Consider the following 24,238-nt stretch of genomic DNA (forward strand, 5'->3'; position numbering starts at 1 on the left):
GCCAATGGTGACTCAGGAGTAGGATTGGACGGGCAAGGCGATGAAGGGTGATCATCTCGCTGTAGTGAGACGCTAGCCCTGGTCAAAAGGTCACCTTCCGACGTCTGCATCGTTGTGCCAACCCCAAGGTTAGGAGTGACAAGTAAGCAGTCTTGAGCAGCCTTCCAAGTTTCCTGCTCGTGTAGAGCAGTTTGCAGAGTCTGCACAACTTTACCCCATGATTTGAGAGGTTTTCCACTACCGGAGGACATAGTGTCCTCAGCCAAAGCTTTCATGCGCTTATCCCATATGTCCGAGTGGAGTACGTCCACCAGGCGGCCGATAACACCTATTTGCCAAAGTCTAGTAACAGCAGTAGTAAATTCTTTAGGCTTACAATCAATGCCCCATTGCTTATGCAATTGTAATATGACCTTCATGAGAACTTCCATTCTTCTTGCTGGTCTCGCTGGTCCTACCGCTCCGGCTGCCGTTCACCCGTCCAGGCAAATCCCGTCCCCTGTCTCCTGTTTCCCGGGTTTAGGCAGCACTTGTTGCCTCTGCTGAGGCTGGGTGACCTGGTTCAGGAACGCCACGGCAGCCACCTCAGGCTGCTCGGGCCAATCACTCACAGGCATCAATTTGGTGGACTGCAAAATGGCGTTTATTTCCAGATTTCACAGCCTTCTATAACTTGGGGTTACATCACTTCCATCTGCTTGCACAACAAGCGTGGAGAGAGGCATCTTTCCATACAGCGCGTGGTCTTCCGACCGCCTGTCCCTACCTTCCCACACAGAAGACGTTTGCTGTGCTGGCACTCTTTTTCTCTTGGCGAGAACTCATGGAAATGCTTTTGGCTAGGATGCAGACGACAAGAGACGCAGAAGCCGGAGGTACGGGGCTGTCCGGAGCTAAGTGCCACTTGGGGGCGTCTTTCACCCAAAGCAGCGCTTCGGAGCGAACTGCCAAGCACAACCAAGAGTGCACGAAGAAGCGGCTCTTTCGCCTCCGGCAGAAGGAGAGCGTGGCAGCTTGCAGGAGGTGAAGAAGCAAGCTGCACAACAGTGGCCTTGTGTGCACAGCTTTCTAACTGCTGCAGGACGGTGGTTTGCCACTTGCATGCCCTTTAAAATCACATTAGCATTGGAATGGAAGAAGTTCTTTGACAACTTTGCTGTGCATCTTGCTAGTGCTCTTGCAACGCTCCGTGGAAAATCTTGCCCTTCTTGTTGTGCTCCGAGATGCAAAGAACTGGGTGAACTCGTCAAGCAAGATCGGAAGGCGTTTGCTGTGCGGGCACACTTTTTCTCTTGGCGAGAAGTCATGGAAAATCTTTTGGCATGATGAAAGATGAAAGATGGGTTTTGGAGCTTGTAGGACTTGCAGAGTCATAGTGGCTGGCACTTCATCTTATGGAGAAATGCAGCAAAATTTGCAAATTTCTGCCTCGTCAAGCCACAGTCGGCTGGGGCGTATGGCCGCAAAGCAAAGCCATTTTCCAAGGGAAGAAGATGTCATTTCTCCAGGGTCTGGGTATCAGATGAAAGGTGGCTTTTGGGGCTCTCAAGCCTTGCAGGTTCCTCATGGCTGGCAGGTTGACTTCTGGAGAAATGCAGCAAAGACTGCAAATTTCTAGCTCGTCATGCTATTTTCTGCCAGGGTGAACGGTGGTAACTGGAGGCCATTTTCCTAGGGAAAAATAAGTAATTTTTTTAGGGACTGGGTATCAGATGAAAGGTGACTTTTGGGGCTCGAGGGACTTGCAGGGTCTTAGTTCCAGGCAGGTTTAGTTTTGAAGAAATCTAGCAACATTTACAAATTTCTAGCCAGGCAAGGCATGGTCACCCAGTGCAACTGGCCGCAAAGGACGGCCATTTTCCAAGGGAAAAAGAAGTCATTTCCCCAGGTTGTAAGTATTAGCACAGAGGTGGCTTTTGGTGCTCAAAGGACGTTCAGGGTCATAGTGGCTGGCCAACTAACTTTTGGAGAAATCCAGCAAAATTTGCAAATTTTGAGTTTGGCACGCCACAGTCAGCCAGGGAAAATTTTCATTTTCCAAGGGAAAAACAAGTCATTTCCCCAGAGTGTGGTTATCAGATGAAAGGTGGCTTTTGGGGCTGTCAGGACTCGCAGGGTCCTACTGGATGTCAGCTTTATTTTTGGAGAAATGCAGCAAAGTTTGCAAATTTCTAGCTCGGCACGCCACGGTCAGCCAGGGGGAGTGGCGGCTAATGGAGGCAAATGTCCAAGGGAAAAAGAAGTCATTTCCCCAGGGTCTGGGTATGAAGAGAAAGGTGGGTTTTGGGGCTCGGAGGACTTGCAGGGTCATAGTTGCTGGGCGCTTTCCTTCTGGAGAAATCCAGAAAAGTTTGCAAATTTCTAGTTTGGTACACCACAGTCAGCCGCGACGAGTGGCTACAAAGGGCTTCCAAGGGAAAAGGAAGTAATTTCCTCAGCGTCTTGGGATCAGATGAAAGATGGCTTTTGGGGATCGAAGGACTTGCAGGGTCCTGGTTGCTGGGTGCTTCATTTTGGAGAAATCCAGAAAAGTTTGTAAATTTCTAGTTTGGCACGACAAGGTTGGCTGGGGCAGGTGGCCGCCAATGGGTGCATTTTTCCACGGGAAAAAGAAGACATTTCCCCAGGTTCTGAGTACCAGATGAAATGTGGCTTTTGGGGCTCTAAGGACTTGCAGGGTCCTAGTTGCAGGCAGCTTTCCTTTTGGAGAAATCCAGCAAAGTTTGCAAATTTCTTGCTGGCACTCCATGGTCAGCTGGTGTGAGTGGCCGCAAATTGAGGCCATTTTCCAAGGTAAAAAAGAGTAAGTTCCCCAGGGTTTTGGTTTTAGCACAGAGGTTGCTTTTGGGGCTCGAAGGACTTGCAGGGTCCTCGTGGCTGGCTGCTTAACTTTTGGAGAAATCCATCAAGGTTTTCAAATTTCTGCTTGGGCACGCTATGATCATCTGCGGCGAGTGGCCATAAAGGGAGGCCATTTCCCATGGGAAAAGGAAGTAATTTCCCCAGGGTCTGGGTATCAGATGAAAGGTGGCTTGTGGGGCTCCCAGAACTTGCAGGGTCCTAGTTGCTGGCAGCATTAATTTTTGAGATGTCTAGTAATGTGTGCAAATTTCTAGCTTAGCATGACAAGGTGTGCTGGGGCAAGTGGCCACAAAGGGAGGCTGTAGCGTTTTGCCCAGGGGGTTTCGAGCCGATCTGATGAGCTCTCAACACCACAACACTACATCCCAGAATAGCTCAGCTTTCATTAGGAGGCATAAAAGGAGCAGGAGGCTGATGTGACAGTGTCAGGAACAAAAAAGGTTTAATAAAGGCAAAATAACAAACTCAAAGCGCTCCAGGTGCCACAAGCTTGTGCTCCTGGTAAAGACACCTCACAAAAGCGATTTGGCTTCTTTGTTCTGTGCTTTTCTACTAAATGGCCCAGGCGGGGCCTTTTGGCTTATGGCCAATTACCTGTCCCCAAACTTGAGGTGAAGTCCCCAAGGTCCTATCAGTGACTTTTCTACCTGATCACTGGGAGAAAGTTCTGGGCTCTTTCCTTTTTGGGGGACAGAGGAAGGTTCTGTCACTCTGTCCATAGGGGGCACATTCCTACAGGAGGCCTGTATCTTTTCCATCTAGATGGTGACGGGAAGCGAGAGACCCCTCTCAAGCTCCGCTGATTCCCAGGTGCCAGGGAAGGCACAGCGCAAAACAAAAGACAGCTGTAGGGATCCTGGGATGACTTTATTTGATGTTACACCTTCCCCTTCAGCGCTCCAGGAGCCTGAGCTTGGGGCAGACAAAGCTTATAAACAAGGGGAGGGCTGAGGGGAGGATACAATATTCAACTGATCAGGAGAACTAGAGATAAAATACAAGGTGGGCATTCAAATATCAACCAAAGAATCCCAAGGGAAAAGAACAGTTTTAGTGAACTAATAAAGTTTAAAGAAGTACAAAACTGACAGAGAAGTTTCTCGAGAGAAGGCAGGTTTTAGGGAGAGATTGGCATTTCATGAAAGGAGGAGTAAAGAAAGTTCTGGGAAAAGAGGCAGAGACCAAAAGACAGCCCAAGAACATTACAAATCAAACAATAATTATACTAATAAAACAAAACACACCACAACAGAGGCCTTTTTCCAAGGGAAAAAGAAGTCATTTCCCCAGTGTGTGGGTATCAAATGAAAGGTGTGGCTTTTGGGGCTCAAAGGCCTTGTAGGGTCCTAGTTGTTGGTAGCTGCACTTTTGGAGAAATGCAGCAAAGTTTGCAAATTTCTAGTTTGGCACGCCACGGTCGGCCAAGGCGATTTATTCCACGTGCCTTTTCTGAAGGAGATTAATAACCCATAAGCACAACATGGAAAAGGGATACGATGAAAGGTTAAGCAACACTGTTGATTGCAAAAAGCTAACCTGCTTCACACAAATATGGCAGATCAATTACTATTTTTCCTCAAACGTTGCTAGTCAGAGCTTTCCTTGAAAAGTTTAAATGACAATCATGACAGTAATATTCTGACCAAGTATGAACTAAGTACCTTAAGCAAAGAGTAACTCAAGCATGACTTGTATTTTATGTAAAAAAACTGTCTCTTAACCTGCATGTATCACATCTGCTCCATTAAAAAGATTACTCTGTCTCAGGTTCCTTTTCAGGGATACCAACTCAGGCTGTGAAACTGCATGAAAATGATGATTTAAAGAATGATATATTTGCAGAATGGAATAAGGATTGATTTTCTTTTCTTTTCAACTGCTTTGTTTACCCTTTTAATTTTTTTAAGTCCTTTCTGTTATCACCATGGTAACACTGAAGCAAGTGTTCAGTTCTAAGCTGTCCATATTGCCTGTTTCTGGGGTACCTTCAGAAAGCTTCCTACCAGTTTCAGATAGAGATCACAAGCAGTAGAGATGACAAAGACTGCAGAGACCTTCTCATCTCCTTCTAGAGCAGGACTATGTCTTTGACCCACTCTTAACTAGACAACTTTTATCAGTCATGAGGGAGTCTCATGTTCAACAGCTAAGCAATGACAGCTGAAAATGACAAAAAGTAATTGAAATTGAAACTGTTGAATTTGAAGTTGTTGAATTGAATTACATTGAAATTCTCTTTGGACTCCTGCGCAGAACAATGGAGGAACTTGAATTCACCTTATTAAGAACTTTTAAAATGCACATTAACATGGAGCTAAGCCATTGTAACCTGTGCTATGTCTGCATAGACAGAGTTTCCATCACTGTAGAAGGAATGTCATTTAAACCATGTTTTCATCACTAGTTGCTAAGCTGCACTTACTGCAGAGCATCAGTAACGTATTTTCCATGGTGGGCTTTTATGCCTAAACCCAGAGTTACATTTCAGAGAGAAGTCTTTTGTGAGGGGGAAAACCACCAACTCTTAAATATTTCAAATGATGGTTGCATTTAAAAGTAAAACAATATCTAAACCCTTTCATTTCTAGACATTTACCAGCACAAACTGTACCAGAATTTATGATGCTTTTGATTATGACAACATAACTCTACCATGGAGGCTCTTGCTCTGGAATATTCCTTAAGAAACAAAGCCTTCGCTAGGAAAAAAAAAAAAAAAGTCAGAATATTTGGCTTGATTTCAAAGGCGATGTACTAAAAGCCAAACACATAATAATAATTAGTGGACTAAAAGTTAAATCAGTGCAGCATAACATAGGTCAAAGATATCTTGTGTCCTAATGTTCTCACGGAGGACTGTAAAAAACCTCTATTTTTGTGGGTTTGTTTTATCCCTTTAGATGTACTTTTCACCTATTCTCACAGTATGAGAATGTTTATGACAATGTTCATGTTGGATGACCTCATAACACTGTCTGTAAGTAAAGAAAGAGAAACCAGTAAAGGAAGCCAAAATTGTTAATTGCAGATGGAAAGAGAAAGGCAGACAAAACAAAACAAAACAAAACAAAACAAAAAAAAAACAACAACAAAAAAAAAAAACAAAACAAAACAAAAAAAATTAAAACCCCCAATGTTTTCTGTGAAAAGTAAAGGCACAGACAAGAAAGAACAACTGAAAAAATCTGGCTAGAAAAGTGTGATTTATCTGGCTCAAGTATTTTGTTGTGCATTTCTTGCTGTTTTCTCATGCCAAAGATCTCAACCATTGAACCCTTTTCTCTTTTTGTACTACAGCTAGAAAGATTACTGTGTCATTGCTCAACCATTGAAAGTGTCCCTTTTCTCTTTCTATACTACAGCTAGAAAGATCACTGAGTCATTGCTGACAAGCTGCTGTTCTCAGAGGTACCCAGCTGAAAATCCTATATCAACTGATTTAATATGGCATGACTTCAACTGCTTACAGTTTCAGCACCTGAAGTTGCCCGGCCCTACAATTCTTTGCCCCTTGAATGGTTATGCTGCTTGGCAACTGGCAATTGTAAGTAGATGAAACTATGCAAAATTTTCACTATGAGTTGATGCCGAATGAGTCACACCAGTAGATTAGTAGGGCATGCAAAGCAGAGAGGGGGGAATGAGAGCACAAGAAGAGAGTGCACAAGAAGAGAGTACAATCTACTTTTTTTCTGCAACAGGGCTAACACCGTAGAAATCAAAATTAACACAAACCCTCCTATGATGTGTAATTCTTGCAAAAGATAAAGACTCCTTTTTGTGTTCACAGGCCTGGAATATTTAGCTTTGGAATAACAACTCAGTTACAAATGGAACTGCAAGAGGGAGCCACCATTCTTAACGATTAACTTTGATATATGTATACCTTTCATGGGGATCCATCTTTGTCATGCACTTCACATTTTATGAGAGAAGAAGCATTGTTGAACAGCTTCAGTGAAAAAAAATCTTAAATGTACTCTGAATAGAATTAGGATTCAAAGGAGTGAGTTATTTCAAGAAAGCCTGAGATACTGCTTGTGATGAGATCCCTTCTAAGAGGTTCACTTAAGGAACCAAATTCTCCATGCACATACTGGCAGATTAATCAGAGGAGAAAAGCAATCTCTTTAACTGCTTATTTGGAAAGACTCGGCTTGCAGGGAACTAAGTACTTGCTGGTCTATTGCCTATATTCCAAGAAAGAGTATTAAATACTGTAACGACCTATGGAAGATGAAGTCTTTGTGGATGTGAAAGTCTAGTGAATGGCAGTCTCAGAAAGGAACCCATTAAAGCCCTTGAAATGTCAACACACAAGTTGTGAGTTGGCAGTGTACGCCAGTGTCCTGAGTTGGCTATATGATGCTTCTATCCCCAATGATCTGTTCTGTTTATGCTGGATTGTTGCCACATTTCTCCTCATGGAGAAAAGCAGGGCACAGTTTTTCCCAAGAATATTTCTGGGATTCACATTCTCTGAATATCAGAGAAAGAAAACACAATTCTTGTCACTTGCTGTGCCTGTGTTGTGCCAAAGTAAAATGGAATGTGGAGATTGTTTACCCAAAGTGAGGATGTTTTGTTCCCTCGGCCTATCAGGGCCAAGAGTGTGTCTGTGTGGAGACTGTCTGCTGACAGTCACGGCGCAGTCATGGAAGTGTCAGAGATGAGTGCAGTTATGTGCAGTTGTGAGCAAGAGTGAGTGCATGGCAGATTCAGTTTTAGATGTATAGAATAATATAGTGTAATAAAGTATTTCATTAGCCTTCTGATGATGGAGTCAGATGCGTCATTTTCTCTCCACACGTTGGAGGAGTCGCCCTTGATTTTACAATACTGGATAGTAAGTTTTACACCTTTAAGAGGTGTTTCTTTGTTCCGAGGCTGAAGTTGGGAGAGAGGAAGCGTGGAGTTTCTTATCAGAACTGCACTTGCTCCTCTGTATGCTGCTCCTGGACTGTGTTGTCTGCAGACAGACAGACAACTGGACAGAGCTCTCCTTTGCTTTTAGTTACTTTATAGATAGCTGAGGCAGAGAAGTTCCCTGAACTGTGGTTTTTCCATTTCTTTGGACCTGTTTAAACCTGCTCTGGACTGAACACCCGGAAGAGAACCAGCAGCTGGCGCCTGTGGCCCACCAGGCTGAGCCTGGGCCGCGGCATTTCCAGCACCAGAGGGACTGATAAGAGATTGAGTGAGCCAAACTACAGCCCACTAAGGGGACTTTTCTGAATTTTTCATCTCCTTTGGAGTGGCAAGAGGTTTTATTGTTTAGTATTGTTCATTTTTATGTGCAGATGAATGCTTTGGCTGTAAAATAAGCAGTTTTTACCATTTTTCTCCAAGGAAGTCTTTTTCCCAAACCAGTTGGGGCAGAGGCCACTTGAATTTGTTTTTCTAGAGGAAACCCCTTTAGAGGTTTTTCTCCCAAAATTGCCCTAAACCAGGACAGCCAATTTTACCAAACCACAGAAAAATGCAGGTGACAAAAAGAGGCCATTAGGTCACATACAGTATGAAGCAGTATGAAAGAGGAAAGCAGCTGAGAGTGTCAACCCTGCTAAGTAGTCTCAGTATTTTTATTGACATTAACAGAAATTTGCAATGCGTCTGTGAATATTACAAATGAGGCAAAAGAAAGGGGAGCGATGACTACTCTGCCATAGTGTTTCCTAGCTGGGATCTTCAAAATGTAAAGACTTTATCATCCTTTAAAGCAAAGGAATATATTAAGATGACAGTAAGGAAACAGCATCAAATGATAGAAAGTCTATGGGCAGTGTATTTCTACACAGAAATGCTACTGATGGAAAACCGACTGATCTGGCACCAATGCAGCAGCATTCTACAAATAAACTCTAGAAATGTCCACCGCTTCACTGTCTGCCATTCTGTTAATATGTACATAGCATCTCTGCAACATTCCTACTGATCATCTCCTTGGCAAACTGGGAGTGAAGGTCCATAGTGACGCAGAGTCCCCAGGCAGGTGCAAAGGAGACCTGCTTTATTGTAAAAACCAGGCCTTTTTAATCAGTCAGGCCTTTATCAGTTACATAGCTTTAAACCATAACAAATATAATTCAACCAACAACCATACACCACGATGTGAACATCCAATGGTTATATAACTTGTTTTTCTACCTCTTATTCAGCTTTATCACTTTCCCATAGTCCTTTTCTACTTAGGCAAAGTAATAGGCCTCAGCTGTCATTTTACAAGGCCTTCCTTTTGTAAGATTTTACCTATATGCAACAGCAAACCACTAGTTTCTTCAGTGCCCAGAGTTTAGGTAGATGATCTTACAGATACAAATCTATTCCATTCAAGTGACACGTATAAGGGAGAGAAAATCCTGTCTGAGATGTTCAGTCATTCCATTTTCTAGACAGACCAAATAAAAAGAAAAGCAAATATAGGATTATGTGCTTGCTATTACAAAACACCTACCATCATCTGAAAATGAACTAGCAGAAAATCAGCCAGAATGAGACTTGAGGCAAACAACCCTTCGAAAGGAATAATGATGTGATAAATAAAAATAACACACTTCCAGCCTTCCAGCCACACTTCCATCAGTATATCAAGAAACTTCAAATGTCAGCAAAGGATGGAGAGCAGAGGCTGAACTAATGGGGAAAGATCAAATGAATCCCAAGAAAGACATGACCAAAAATTCTGAACGATATAGGCAACTGACCCGTTTAAGCTTTCAGGAAATCAGAGACCGCTGATTTAGATAGGCCATTCAAGTTAATTTACAGGTGCACCTTCCACTCCTTTTTCACCTGTCAGCATCACAGGGTGAATTGTGACCATGGAGTCATGATTATTTGGATCCTATTCTTAGCTTTAGGAGAGAAGTACAGCAGCTGAACTACCTATTACTGATGTGACACCCAGAAGACAGATTTGATATATTTTGTTCAAGTCCAAATACAAATAATATTACTAAGAGGGTTACTAGGATTGGTCTCTTTTCATGACGCTCTTCTTGTTTTACAGGAAAAGCCTGCTCTGATTCTGGTGAAATTTTTTAATTAGCTCCTCTCTAAAAAGGAAGAAGTCCAAGTAAATTTCCCTCCCTACTGGTGCAGATTTACCATTAGTTTTGTTGAGCCTAAAGATGGAACTGGAACCAGCAGAAATTACTGTGTTTTAAGTGTCCGGTCCTTTAAAACAATTTCAGTTTGATAAAAGCCTACATGCTATTGACTACAGAGTATTCTGTTTCCCCCAAGACCAGATGCATGCAATTCAAATATTCTGAAACAAACCCCAGTAATACAAAAGGGTCACAAACAGCAGGAAGAATTATTTCACCATTTAGGGAAGCAATCTTCTCACCTTCTTTTGGAGTGCGTATAATCCGGTAGCTGAAGTAACAAACTTGAGGACAGAAATCTCCCTATTACTGAGCAGTTGCTGACATGGGAATCACCTAAGATCTGTGACTTTCCATTCATTGGTCAAGCCTAGTAGCCTAAAATTTACGAGGTGAATCAAAGACAAATGCTAATCTAGTCAGAGGTCTACAAAAGATCCAAAAATAATCGGAGTTCTTCTTAGACAATGGAAATGGAACCAGAGCTACCAATCTGGTTACTTGCAACATATCCCTAAAAATCATTCCCTTATATTCATAACTAATGTATAGCCGCCAATACAATCAGGAAAAGATGAAACTTACAGATGTCAGCAAGGGAATGACTTTAAAGGACTATTCCCATTAATCATCATATAGACAGCAACTCTACCATTAAAATCAAAGCCCTTTCAGTAATTATCACCACCTGGAAATTTAGTATTTAACAGTGTTCATAAATACTCTTAGAATGTATATATGAATTTACATTGGCTTTAAAACATATATGCCTGAGAAAGCCCAGAGTTTTTTAATTTTTTGTGCATCTTAGTAAGACTCTTCTCCAACAGAGAGGACATGTTCGAGTTACATTTCCATTCTGCACCTATGCCCCTTCTGAAATATAATGGCTCTTGCCCAAAGGCAATGTAATGCAGTAATAAACAGAATTAAGAAGATCTAAGATTCTAGCATAGAGCTAGACAGAAACATTTTGGGAAGACACTTGTTTTCTGTCAACTGAAACTTTTTTGCCAAAAATCTATATTTTCCTCATTTCCCTTTCCCTCTCATGCATAAAAAACAAACAAACAAAATAAAACAAAAAATCCTGAACAAACAGAAAACAAACAAACAAACAATCCTAAAAGTCCTAAAACAGCATTCTGGGTCACAAACATGAAGAGAAGACAAGTGTTCTCTAATTCAAACTTATATAAACAATACATCAACTCAAGGACCTAAATCATGTAGAGGCAAAACGACTTTGATTTTTTTCCCCCTTTTATACAAATACTCTGACACACTTCCCTCTTTCTTTACCTATTTTGTCTTCTTGTGTTTCTTCCAATCTTCAACTTTGTCTTTTTTCCTTAGGTGAAAGAAATTTCTGATTGATTGTTTTCCCTCACTTATTAAAAAGGAAACTATTGTCAAAACAATGAATTTTTCTGTCAAATACAATTCTCACTTTCTCACTAGCCCTTAGGAAATTTAAACTTATTTCCAGCTCTGCTGGAGACATCATTGTGACCTTGAGTAAATAATTTAATCTTGCTCCAACCCTCTTTCACTCTGCATGTGCAAAGAGCAAGAAAGTTCTTCAGTCTTCCTTGCATACTTGAGTTCTGGGCTTTGAGGGCCAAGAATTGTCACTTACTACAGAGCTGTGCAATGCCTAATATAATATCCCTGTAATACATTCAGGGACATCCAGACACAAAGGTAATGCAAATAAGTGAAGATGATGCTCTGCAGTACAAACTAGTTTTCAGTTTGTTGTTCACTAGCTGACGGGCTCTATCAAAGCACTTACTGAATGTGCAGCCATCACTTTCAATACCTGACAGGCTTTTGGAACACTAAGCAAAGTCATTTCAGATTAGAAACCTCATATTGTAGCATCTGATTATAGCAAAAAGTGATAAAAAGGTTATGCAGTTTAAATCCTGCAAAACTGCTGACAGATATACATCAGCCTAAATGTAATATTACAAATACTGTTATTGTCAATGACTATCTTCAACACTCCCCTTCTCACGAGTGTAGGACACCCTGGGGGAAAACTAAAAGAGCTGAAATGAATAGCAAGACTTGAGAAAAAGCAATGATTCACAACCAGATTGAAGTCTTTGGTACACTGACTTAAAACAGTATAAGTTGTAGTGGCAGGATTCATAGGAGAGGATTATACATGGCTTACATCTGATTGAAAATAGCTTCCATTTGAAGCAGGGTCTTCACCTTTGTAATTGACTGTTTCATACTGTGCTGCAAATCAACTGGCAGAGGCATTTCCATTCCCATTGTCCTCCCTCAGGACTCCTATCACTGATTTCAGAGCATATATACTCTGTCCAAGCTGAGCATAATGCAAACTAAATATTTCAGAAAATAATTCAAAAACAACAATTTCATGGGAAAAAATGCCCCAAAACATGCACACACACACACACAAAAAAACCCACAAAATAATCCCTCCAGAATCCCTGAGGCTTGAAGACAAGTCTCTTTCAACAATGAACTGATTCTCATAACCCAGTGAAACCCTTGCTTACAGATTGACAAAAGGGTCAGTTTTCAAAGAATTGCAAGACATTTTGAAACCTACCAAACACTATTCTAAAGGACTGAGACTACAAAGCCCTCAAACAGTAGCTTGGTAGCAAAATTCTTCCATGCTATTTATGTTCCTTCTTGAGGGGTAATATCAAATCCCAGACTAGAATTGCACACCACTGGGACAGCTCCAACAGAACTCCAGAATAACACAAACACTGCTGTTCACATTCAAGACTAAATTAGACCCAGTAAAACAATCAATTTCTTATACCAAACATTTCACTTCTTGTAGTATTGTGCATTTATTCTGTAATACTTTGTAATCGCATGATTTTATATTCCCTTATTGTTCCCAAACGTTTATCCCAGAGTGTGCCCCTTCCCTTTTGCCTATCTAGGCATTTCCTTTTGCTGAGATCATCCCCAAACCCCCCTCCCTAGTTTCCTTGTCTATCACTTGGTATCCCGTCCCCTATATCCAGAACTTTCGGACAAAGTCATCAGTGAATTGCTAGGGGCCAAAGGTCAGCCCCCTCAACTACTGTCCTATACGTTATCTCAAATGTCCATTCTCCATGGACTGATGCCTGGGGGATCTTTATTGGTCAAGCAATGTATATACCTTCCGTTCCCTTCCATCTTTAAATGTAGCTCCCACATTTCCCTCGGGGCTCTGAGCTAGAGGCCACCCACCCCCCCCTCCGAGGCAACCAGGGTCCCTCTGGGGCTCTGAATAAACCTTGGTTTGGCCTCCTGCTGAGAGTTGGCCTTTTATCTTCTACCACTGTCTCCAGAAGTCTCTCTGCTGCAAAGGCAAATAGCCTAACAGCCACCAGCACCCCGGGCACGAGAGAGTGTCCCTCCGCTGTCGGTCCATTTTGGGGGTTGCCCCCCCGCTGTGTGCCGGCCAGGGCCAGCCGGGGTTTGCTGAGAAGGCTCCCAGATAGAGACAGAGACAACTTCTGTTAATGAACTATCATGTTTATAACTTACACATGGATTGAACTTGGCAGCATGAGCATCTGAAATAGGCTCTGGGATTTGTAATGCCACTCTAATGCATTGCCATAAGTTAGTAATAACAAGCATTCCAGAAAAGCACAGGAAAAACTGCATGCAGTTTCCCTGAAGGATACCTCCCAGTGCATTCACAATCATTTGTCAGAAAAGTGCATGGAGTTCTCTTAATAGCACAGCAACTGCTTTTTTTTTTCTTCTCCTTCATTTTAGTCTGCATTTTTAGAAACCAGGAAAACCTAAGAATTAGTGCACCATGAAACCACAGACCACTGCAACCAGAGAGAAAAGATTTTAGTCGATTACTAGGAAAGCAATGTTATTCCTTTATCTGGAGATTTTCTTCTGTTAAGATAAATGCAAAGCAAGTCAGTAACATTTGCTTTGTGTTTTAGATATTCTTTTGCACAAAAGGACTCATCTTTTTCATTACCAAAAACATACATGGAGGAGCACGTTGGTTCCTATTATCAAATATTCCAGAGCAAAGGCTAAGAAGAATGGTAAAAAAGACACTTCTGACAGCTCTCTTGGCTATTCCTAATTCCCGGAGTTAGTGGCAGGAAGTCTGGAATGTGAACCCAAGTCTGTCCATATTTCTGTCAAGTTGACAGAATTATGTTTTCATATCACGCTGTTCCCCTCTGGTTCTCTGATGCAAAGAATTCCAAATGGGTGCACTCCAAACACATGCCCACCTGCCCCCATTCACTCCTGCCTTGGATGGACATCTTACAGATCAGCTCTTCTACTGGGGGAATATGCAAAATCACAGGGGTTTTTAACTTAATTTTTGTTAAGAATTGAGGAACACAGAAAGACCCGCCACTTTTTTTCAGAATGCCATCTAAACTGCTATACTTAGCTCATCAATGGTCCACCTAAGGTCATCTGCAAATACTGATCACAAATACTGTTCCCGTTACCTAAGAAAGAAACAACTTGCAAGCAGCTTGCAAAGATAAACTATTTAGCATTACTGCAGCTGATTACGTGCCCTGACCATTTTTTTGCCTTCAGCTATAGATGTCATACCCTCCTAGCCTCACACATGCCACTGAAAGCTCCTTGCTTTGAGCTCTCGCACCACTTTTGGTCTGTGCCAAGCCACCCCTCTTTAGCACCACCCCACCTACCACAAAGTAGCTGAATCGTGGGGTAAAAAAGAAGTCGCCACTGGAGAGAAGTTGCTCCCAATGACAGCAAACCTCCAGATTCGGTGTCCCTTACATCTCCTTCCCAGGAAGGGTGGGAAAAATACCTTGGGGGAGTGAGGTGTCGGGCAGGAGCGGCTGGCAGGGCACCAAGCACGCTCCCCACGCCCGACCGGCTCAAGCCAAATTATTTATAAAGAATAAGAGGAGGGATTGTGAGAAATGCATTTTAAATAATTGCCTCTTCGCATATATTGAAATGAATACTATATGTGTTATGTTGGAAAGTTATGCTGTAGTGCTTTATTAATCTCTTTTAAGTAGTGTGGTAAATACAGTTTTTAGGCTACAGCATAATATTAAAATAGAAACCATGTAATGTAAGATACTTTTTATATCTAGCTCAAGGAATGGATAAGATAGTAAAGAAATTCTTTGCATAGGGATAACAGTAACAAGACACTAAGATTTCAGGAGAAAAATTATTGCCTCCTTATTGGGATAGCCCGGATTTCAAAAGACCTAGACGATTGATTTACAAGATGAGGGAGGAAAGCTGACATTAAGCAGAAACACTCTTAATTGGACAGGAATGTTTGAATCATGTATGAGATACATGAATATGTAATAGGCTGCGGGGTTTCACCCCCAGATTGGGGTGACCCTGAAAGATGGAAAAGTCTCTCCTCCAACCCACGCAGTCAAAGAAAGACTCTATAGTCTTCAGTTGTCTGGTCTCAAGGTAGTTTATTGTATGCTATCTAAAAGATTTTCTCCTGAGCTGCTGAGGTCCGCTCAGCAGATCAGCCAAAGGCACACTGCCCTCTCATGGGGCTGGTGCCATCTTTTACATCATACATTACGTGTTAGAGGTTTACAGTTTTTCCCCAATACCTACTACCTATATTGAACGGTGACTTTCTATTCTAAACCAATCTGTGGGTGCCAACATCACCCAGAACATGGAGGTTAGGAAGAAGAAAGAAGAAGGACAGGGCACGCCCAAATCCCTCCATCTTAGAACTCCTGACCCCCATGTACAAAACCCAGACCCCCCTGTACAGAGTCCAAAACCCCCCTGTACAGCACTCAACAATTTTTCCCTTCACCTGTGATTATTACTGTTGTGCTATCTAAACTTTTGTGATTTGTAATTCTTCATACAGTGTTGGTAATTTGCTCCATGGGCTAAGATCAAAACCCCACATGTCCTTGGCTGCATGCCGGGGTCTCAGAGATCCCTGCCAGTGGCTTGGGCCATCCAGGGCACCCAGAGGGGTGTCCTGGGTTCTGACAATAGGCTATTGCTTTTAAGGGTTAATGCTTTGTTAGCAAAATGTGCTTTGTGGCAGAACAAATAATTTAGATGTCTGTAATTCTTTGCTTTTTGTTATCTTTTATTGTCCTAACTTTGATTGTCCAAATTCTTATTGTCCTAATTTTTATTATTATTTTCATTACTTTTTCAATTACTATTAAACTTCTAACATTTTAACACAAGTGAATGGCATTTTTCACAACCTGTGATGCCTAAAGAGGCTACCTAGAATAGAGGATAAACAGTGTTAGAGGAATAAAGTAGGTATTTATTAAAAAAGCCCTTCAAAGGGTACACCTTGGGCAGTACAACAGCCTGGCCATGGCTCCACCCAAGATGGACCCAAGATGGACTGCATGTCAAAAGTTTTCACACTTTTATAAGTTTTGATTCATTTACCTATTGAGGTTAATTGCCCAATTACAGCCTCAGGTTATGAAGTCCCATCCTCCCAGATTGCTCTCCTCAGTTTGCTGTTTTTTATACTTTTGGGGCCTAGAGCTGCAATGGTGTCCTTGGTTCTCGGGCTGGAAAAGGACTGTTTTGTCTAACCAAACTGTGAGGAGAACTTGCTAACACTTTATCTGAAGTTCAGATTTACATACTAAAGCAGTAGAGAATCTGGAAAATATGAAAGCTAGAACTCAAGGTATCACCTCCTCTATAGGCCTTATGACATGGAGTACTGTTTCCTGTAGCAGCAACAGGGCCTGTAAGGACTCCCTGGCTGTCAGTTGCCTAAGATAAAAAATGCCTAGTCATGATGACTGGACCAAAGAAGCCCCACTTCCACCTTCGGACCCTCGTTATCTCTCTGTAAGGCCATAGGTCATATTCACCTCGACCCTTACTATTAGACTGTTTCCCAAAACCCCATACTCTATATAAAGCCCAATTTCTGCGCTGTTCAGCAGAAGAGCTGTCACTGTCACCCTTCGCAGAAGCTGCCAATAAAGACACCTCTGTGGAATCTGATACAGCCTTCTCCTCTCTCTCGCTGTGTCTGCTGAGGCACTTGGCAAGCAAAGAGCTGAAGTCACTAAAAAGCTGAATTCACCAAAGAGCTGATCTCACATAAGAACTGAGCTGCTTGCTAAGATTGCCTGTGGCTGAGAGCCTGCCTGAGAGACCTGGACTGGTTGCGGTTAGCAATACTTTGTTATCCGGACACCTACCGTAGCCAGGGTTGGACAGACCCTGAGAAGCCCCTGCCACAATAGTTTTCTTCCCTAGTATTGGGGTATCACCCTTTCCCGCAGTCACTGCCATCCCAATAGCAGACCTGGGAGATTGGGGGGGGCAAACAGTGGGAGGTCCTTTCCATAAACCCGGAACCCCAGATATTGGAGGTACCTCTTCCTCCACAGGGGGGAGTTTGATGGGCACAGGAGGGACCGGTAGGGGTAGGGCAGGTGTTATAGATATATATTAAAATATTTGCTTTTGGCAAATATTAAAATGGATTTTATATACATGATGTTAAAGTAACTTTGTTATAAAGATATAGTTTGTATTTCTGATGTTAATTAAGCTTATACATAGTAGGGAAATAGCTATGCTTGTGTTAAAATGCCTGCTTGGATTGGATAACATTCAGTGAACACAGGAAGAGGACACCTGCTACATATATGCCAACTATCAGCATTCACCATCTGAAAACAGTGAGGACCAAGGCCCAGACTGGAAGTGATAAAGAGAAGGAGCCAGAACCACAGCCAAGAAACACACATGCTCTAAAAAGGCAGACCCGAGGAAGGGCCATGTTAAATAGTTCCTGGAAACTAGTTTATGGGTATGTATGAGGGTCCATGAATATGCAACAGGCTGATGTAATGGAAAAAGAATTTAAGGGGTATCCCCAAAGATAACTGTGTGGTCTTGGCTGAGGGCCACGATACATCTGGCCCTTTGCTATGGTCCATTGTCTCCTATTGTCCTTCATAAACTTTTTAAATTTTCACAGGAGAGAGAATGTGTTTTTCACACAGGGAATACCAACAGTCTGGGGAGATTTCAGGTAGGAGGGGACACAGCGACACACCAGAAAGCGCCCCCCAACCCTAACCCTTTGCCCTCCCTGAACCAGCCTCATTAAGAACAAAAATGCCTCCAAAGTGTCCCAAGTCTTGTCCATGGGTGAGGGGATGAGTGGGGGTGTCATGACACACTCGTGTCTCAGAAGCTGCATGCCCAGCCAGGCTGAGGCATGAGGCTGGAGATGCTCCAAAATATCCCCCACTCTAATGACACAGCAGGGATTATTGCATCTTGCTAGTCCCGCATTTGTCAGAACAGGGCTCAGGCTGGGCATTCAGCTTGCAGAGCATCTCTTGGCACTACCCTAAGGCTCTTTGTAGCTTTGCCAACCTGTTCCTAAGTGCTCCATTTCACCACACAATACAACTGCCTTTGAATGTGCAGTTCAGGATCTGGGTCTCCTGGAACATTCAGGTTTAAAGCTTGACTAAACTTGAAAAGTTGCCTAAGCTTGAAAATTTTAGGCTTCCTTGTCTAAAACTTTGAGACCTGTCATGACCATCATGGGGCTGGTGGGATCGCCAGTTCTCAGATTCCCTCTTGGGTGGCGGCACACGCATTGAATTTTCTTGGCTCCATACAGATCTCTCAGCAACTTAGAAATAAAGTATCATATTAAACAAAAGGCCGATGTCATTTAGCCCATGAGCTGCTGGGAGCCAACGCAAGAGATGCTCGCCCTCATTTCATCCACTCAGCTTCTCCAATCTCCAGCTATTTCCCAGACAGAATGAAAAAGCTGATCTTACTCCTGATCCTACGGAAAGGCATTCTAAACTGTTTTTACATGAAGTAAGCAGAGAATCCTATGATCAGAACAGGGAGACCCTGTATGCAGCCAGGAGGAGGAGAGGGATACACTTTACTGTGTACGCATCTGAGGGCTTGGCATAGCAGTCCCACTGGAGTACAAAGCTCCAGCAGACAGTGGGGCAGAGGGTATCCCAATGCCATCAAGCTACAGAGGGACAGAACTTCTCCGTATTTTTGGAGTGATGTGGGATCCCAGCAACTGACTGTATTGGAGGCTGGAATCAGCCTGACTGGGAATGACTGGCTCAAAGTACCCCACTGTTACAGTCCCATGTACTCTGTGGATTCTTGGCAAAGGCCACCTAAAGAGAAGGTGTGAAAAAGCAGGTTCACTCTCCTGCAAAAATTTAAATGTTTAATAAAGGATAATAGCTTGGCATTCTGCCAAGAGCACACCTGCTATTTCTGTCTTTATATAAAGACGCCCTTTACATACCTTTCCTATTGCATCAGCTTATTGCATATTCATAAACAATTATGCATATTTAAACTTTCCCCCAACCTAGTTTACATGTTCCAAGAACTGTTCAGCATGGCTTCTCCTCAGGTCTGCCTTTTTAGACCATGTGTATTTTTTGGCTGTAGTTTTGGTCCGTTCTTGTTATCACCTCCAGTTTGGACTTTGGTCTGTATTTTCTACAGATGTTGGTTGCTGATAATTGGCAGTAGCAGGGGTCTTCATCACAAGTTCTTTGAATGTTATCCCACCCAAGCAGGCATTTTAACACAAGCATACTATAACATCTATTTCACTACTAAGTTTTTTTAACAACAGAAATAATAAAAAACCTATATCTTTATAGCAAAGTTACTTTAACATTATACATATAACATCCATTAATATTTGAGAAAAGCCAATATTTTAATATGCATTAATAGCAAAGGGATTTCAATTTTCCATAGCAGCTTCTCACAGGACTTGTCCTCCAACCCTTGCATCAGCTTTGTTGCCACTCTTCAAGTACCTGCATATTATTCCTAAATAGGGGGCCCAGAGTTGCATATGAAGCAAGGCTGCAGCAACACCCATTCCAAGGGAGGTTCCTACCTTCCTTAGCAGACACCTGTCTTTCAAACCAAGTCAGTTTTCTACAACTCTAGGAGCCCTGGCAATCAGGCAGTTCTTCACTTAGGGTACCATGTCTCACAGCTGGGCAGCTTGTCCAGAAGGCTGTTGTTAGGGTCACTATCAAAAGCCTCACTATGACCCAGGAAACTTTCATACAACATCTTTGTGTCATGAGGCAGGTGGCTTATAGTAGGATATCAAATTAGTTAGAGAGGATTTTCCCAATATCAAATAATTTCTAGGGCAATGAGAAATACTTCTGGCACAGACTTTAAAGGAAGAAACAGCTGTGAGAAGTGACACTAAGGGGCAAGTCGAGTGGGAATCCAAGAGTACTTCAGATGCCATCCTCTAGAAAAACAGAATTGCTCCCATTTCAAGGTAATTTCTCTAAAGGGCGACTATGAAGTCCCAGGAAAACCACACCTTCATTCCCTAGGTAACCTATCAACAAAAACATCAGTCTTACAGAAGAATGATCCTTGATCTTCAAACAGAGTCACACCCCAAGTTAATCCCCGGATGTTTAAGTCTTCATTTCAGTTTAATTCTTCAAAGTTACTTCCTTAAGAAGCTGATCAAAGTTCACCTTTCATCTCTAGATTGAAGACGTGGCAATCATTCTTACCTGACAACAGGTGAAATTCAGCTCTAGTTCTAAAACTGCATATTTTGTGGGCAGTGGGCTGGATCTCTGCTCATCTTAAAACTCTCATTGACATTGAAGCTCCATTTGCACCTAATTGCCTACATCACCAACACAGAGCCCTCATACAGGAGATGAAATTTGACCTTCAGGCAGCCAAGTGAGTTTTAGGCAAAGAGACACCACATTTGAACTTCAGGATCTGATCTGATTCTTCTGTTCATTTCCCTTCCCTTCTGCCACTGGAAATTTCTCTGGCAAGAGGAGAAATACCTGTCCAATATCAGTGCTCATCTATGCTGAGTAAGGCAGGTAAGCAGATCTTCGTTATTTCTTTCTCTCCTGAGCAAGTGGTGAATGTGGTGCTTCTGTTGGGGTGGAAAGGAACTGGTCTTTTCCCTTCCTCCCAGGTGTGCACACAGCGACCAGCAAGCTTTTCCCATCCCCCAGGTCTCCTCAGGTGCAGGTGGCAAGAACTGAGGGCATCAGCAGCAGAGCTCTTCCCAAAAGGGCTCAGAGAGGAGCTAAAAGGTTTGGGGAATGGTCATTTGGGGGAAAAGTTGAGATCTGGATTGGCCCTCTGAGTCTGATGTTTGTTTCCCAAGGACTGTTCTGCTGCTGTCCAGGGGGAGGCAGCAGAGCAGTAGAGAATTCCCCCTCTGGAAAGGACAGTTGGGCCCACGGTACCCCCAATAGGGCAGGACCTTGAGGCAAAGTAGGACTAATGATAATGCTGGAACTTCCTTCTCAGTAAGTGAGACTGGTTCCAAGTATGACCACTTGGAACTCTTTCCCGTTGGAAGTTGAAACAGTGTGAAACTGCCTTGATTTTATTGTAACTCAGGATGATAACTCCCAGAACACCCACGGGTCAGTTGCTCATACAGAAATGTTATTAAGCTTAAAATTTCCCAGTTAGTACTTTGAGTGATTGAGATTACCAATTCATAAGCAGCAAACCTTAGGTCATCATGGCATTTTCTTTGTTTAGCCATTAAATAATTCATCTCATAATTCCACAGCGCTCAGGGATCTTTGGGGATCTGACAGGTGTTGCAGAGTCAGTGTCAAACTCACTCCATTTTCTGCCCTTCTGCTCATTCTTGCCGTTAGGTGCACTCTGTCCCCGTGTGTCTGTTTAGCAGGGCTAAACAGCAAGCTTAGAGGAATGGAGAAATTCTTCCTTTGTGTTTGTTTTTTGTTGTGAGTTTTTTAAACCTATGTTCCCATGGCAGGGCTGATTGAGAGGGCTTTAAACTAGGTTTAAAGGAGTAAGGGGATGAAACCTGGCTCTTCAGAAAGAAGCCCAAGGATGGTAAGGCAGAGTTGAGTGAAATCTGCAGCCCAGTTGAAGTGCATGTACACTAGTGCATGCAGCATGGATAACAAGAAGAGCTGGAAGCCACTGTATAGCAGGAAAGCTATGCCATAGTCTCCATTATGGAAACGTGATGGGATGACTCTCATGACTGGAGTATTACAATGGATGGCTACAAGCTCTTCAGAAGAGACAGGCGATGAAGAGGTGGAGGGGTGGCTCCGTGTATTAAGGAGGCTCTTGACACCATGGAAATTGAGATTAATAATGATAAGGTCGAGTGCTGTGGGTGACCCCCTTGTCCCGCGATAGGGAGCTTCCCCGGGCAGGTGCTGCCAGGGTGCCTGCTGCACTGAGAGTGTCTCAGCTTCGGTCTGTGCCAACAACTCCTCCATCCCACCAGATGCCCGAGCCCAGATGTAGTAATAAAAAGGTCCACCAGGATGATGAGAGGACTCTTCGCTTAGTAAATCCAACTGGGTTTATTGAAGGGAAAGGTAGGGATCCAGGAGGGGCGAAGGTGAGGTGAGGAACAGGAGCACAACCACAGCTGAAGTGGAACCAGAGGCAAAGAGCGACCAGTATGGCAGGGTCCAGGGTATACAACTGGGGAGAAGAAGGAGGGGCCAGGGTATGAACAGGCCAGTCAGGTGAGGGTCCGGGGGAGGAGTAAAAGTGGGGTGATGCAGGGGGAGCCAACCAGGGAGAGGAGAGGGAGTGGATTTTCAGGGAAAACCAATGGGGAAACTAAGAACACAGAACTTTCTGGAAATGGGGAGTATACCACAGGTGATGGGCAGAATCCCATTTACATGATGATGCATGGAATCCTGGGAGCTTGCTTCCCTTGTTCACTCTGGTTACACAGCAGTGCTCTCCCAGGGTATCCCAGGCCCATCTCCCCCATGGTCATCTCCCACAGAGTGTCTTATGGCTAAGAATCAGGGCCAACAGCCTGGTGGGAGTCTGTTACAGATCACCCAACCAGGATGAAGAGGTGGATGCATTATTCTTTAAGTAGCTGGAAGATGTTTCAGGATCACCAGCCCTTGGTTCTTGTGGGAGACTTTAACATGCAAGATGTCTGCTGGGAACTTAACACAGCAGAGAAGTGGCAGTCCAGGAGGTTCTTAGAGTGTATGGAGGAGAACTTCTTGTCACAGCTGGTGAGTGAGCCTACCAGGGGAGGGATTACACTTGACCTGCTGTTTGCAAACAGAGGAGGGCTGTTGGGAGACATGGTGGTCAGAGGCTGTCTGGGGTACAGTGACCATGAAATCATAGAGTTTTCAATATTTGGTGAAACAAGGAAGGGGATCAACAAAACTTCCACTCTGGACTTCCAGAGAGTGGACTTCAGCCTATTGAAGAGACTGATTTGGAGAGCGCCTTGGGAAAAAGACCCTAAAAAGGACATCCAGGAAAGATGAACATACTTCAGGAAAGAAATCTTGAAGGCACAGGACCAACCTGTCTCTATGAGTGTGTGGAAGATATCTGGCTTGGATGGGTAGGGAGATTTTAAAGGAACTGAGGGAAAAAAAGGCATATCGTCTTTGAAAAGAGGGCGAGGTAACTCAGGAAGTGCTTAAGGATCTTGTTAGGTCATGCAGAAAGAAAATTAGAGAGGCTAAAGATCAATTAGAACTTAATCAGGCCACTTCTATAAAGGAAAATAAAAAGCGTATCTATAAATACTTTACTAGCAAAAGGAGGAGCAAGGAAAATCTCCATTCTTTATTGGACTTGGAGGGGAATATGGTTACCGGAGATGATACTTAAAACCTTCTTTGGCTCAATTTTCAACAATAAGACATATTGTCCTCAGGACAGCTGGCTTCCTGAGCTAGTAGATGGGAATGGGGAGCAGAATAGCCCCTCTGTAATCTAGGAGGAAGCAATCAGAGACCTGCTGAGCCACTTAGATGCTCACAAGTCTATGGGACCAGATGGGATTCATCCTAGAGTGATGAGGGACCTGGCAGAAGAGCTCGCAAAGCTACTCTCCATCATTTATCAGTCTTGGCTCACAAGGTAGGCCCCAGAGGACTGGAGGTGCCAATATGATGCCTGTCCACAAGAAGGGCTGGAAGGAGTGGTTTGTGGAAAGAAAAAAACTCCACAACTTAGTATAAGTTGTAAAGCCGGTATGTTTATTACAGTGCTGGACGCATGTGGGGATTGCTTCCCTTAAAAGACATGTGTGCCTCTGGGAACTTCAGATCCCTTTTTTATTTCCCTTATTAATCTATATGCATGGAATTTCACAATAGATTCATACATATTCATTTTACTGATTTCGCCTTACACTTGTAGCTAGTTACACTTGTAGCTAGTTACCCTTGCTGCTAGTT

At 43.1% G+C, this 24,238-nt stretch overlaps 1 protein-coding gene across 8 annotated transcripts in view; it reads left to right on the forward strand.

The window, feature by feature from the left end:
* The first annotated feature begins 3,486 nt into the window (after positions 1-3,486).
* The window catches only part of LOC119709422 (E3 ubiquitin-protein ligase TRIM39-like), a 43,816-nt gene continuing 23,064 nt past the window's right edge, over positions 3,487-24,238 (forward strand). For 5 of the 8 annotated variants that reach the window (XM_038157152.1, XM_038157161.1, XM_038157153.1 and 2 more), the window contains exons 1-2: positions 3,487-6,406; positions 20,829-20,878. In XM_038157152.1, the coding sequence (XP_038013080.1) occupies positions 6,378-6,406; positions 20,829-20,878 (79 nt within the window). In that variant the 5' untranslated portion in view covers positions 3,487-6,377. The remainder of the gene's footprint in view (positions 6,407-20,828; positions 20,879-24,238) is intronic. The other 3 variants (XM_038157159.1, XM_038157160.1, XM_038157163.1) reach the window with 1 other exon arrangement.

This window comes from Motacilla alba, chromosome 18 (assembly GCF_015832195.1).
Source record: "Motacilla alba alba isolate MOTALB_02 chromosome 18, Motacilla_alba_V1.0_pri, whole genome shotgun sequence".
Classification (NCBI taxonomy): Eukaryota; Metazoa; Chordata; class Aves; order Passeriformes; family Motacillidae; genus Motacilla; species Motacilla alba.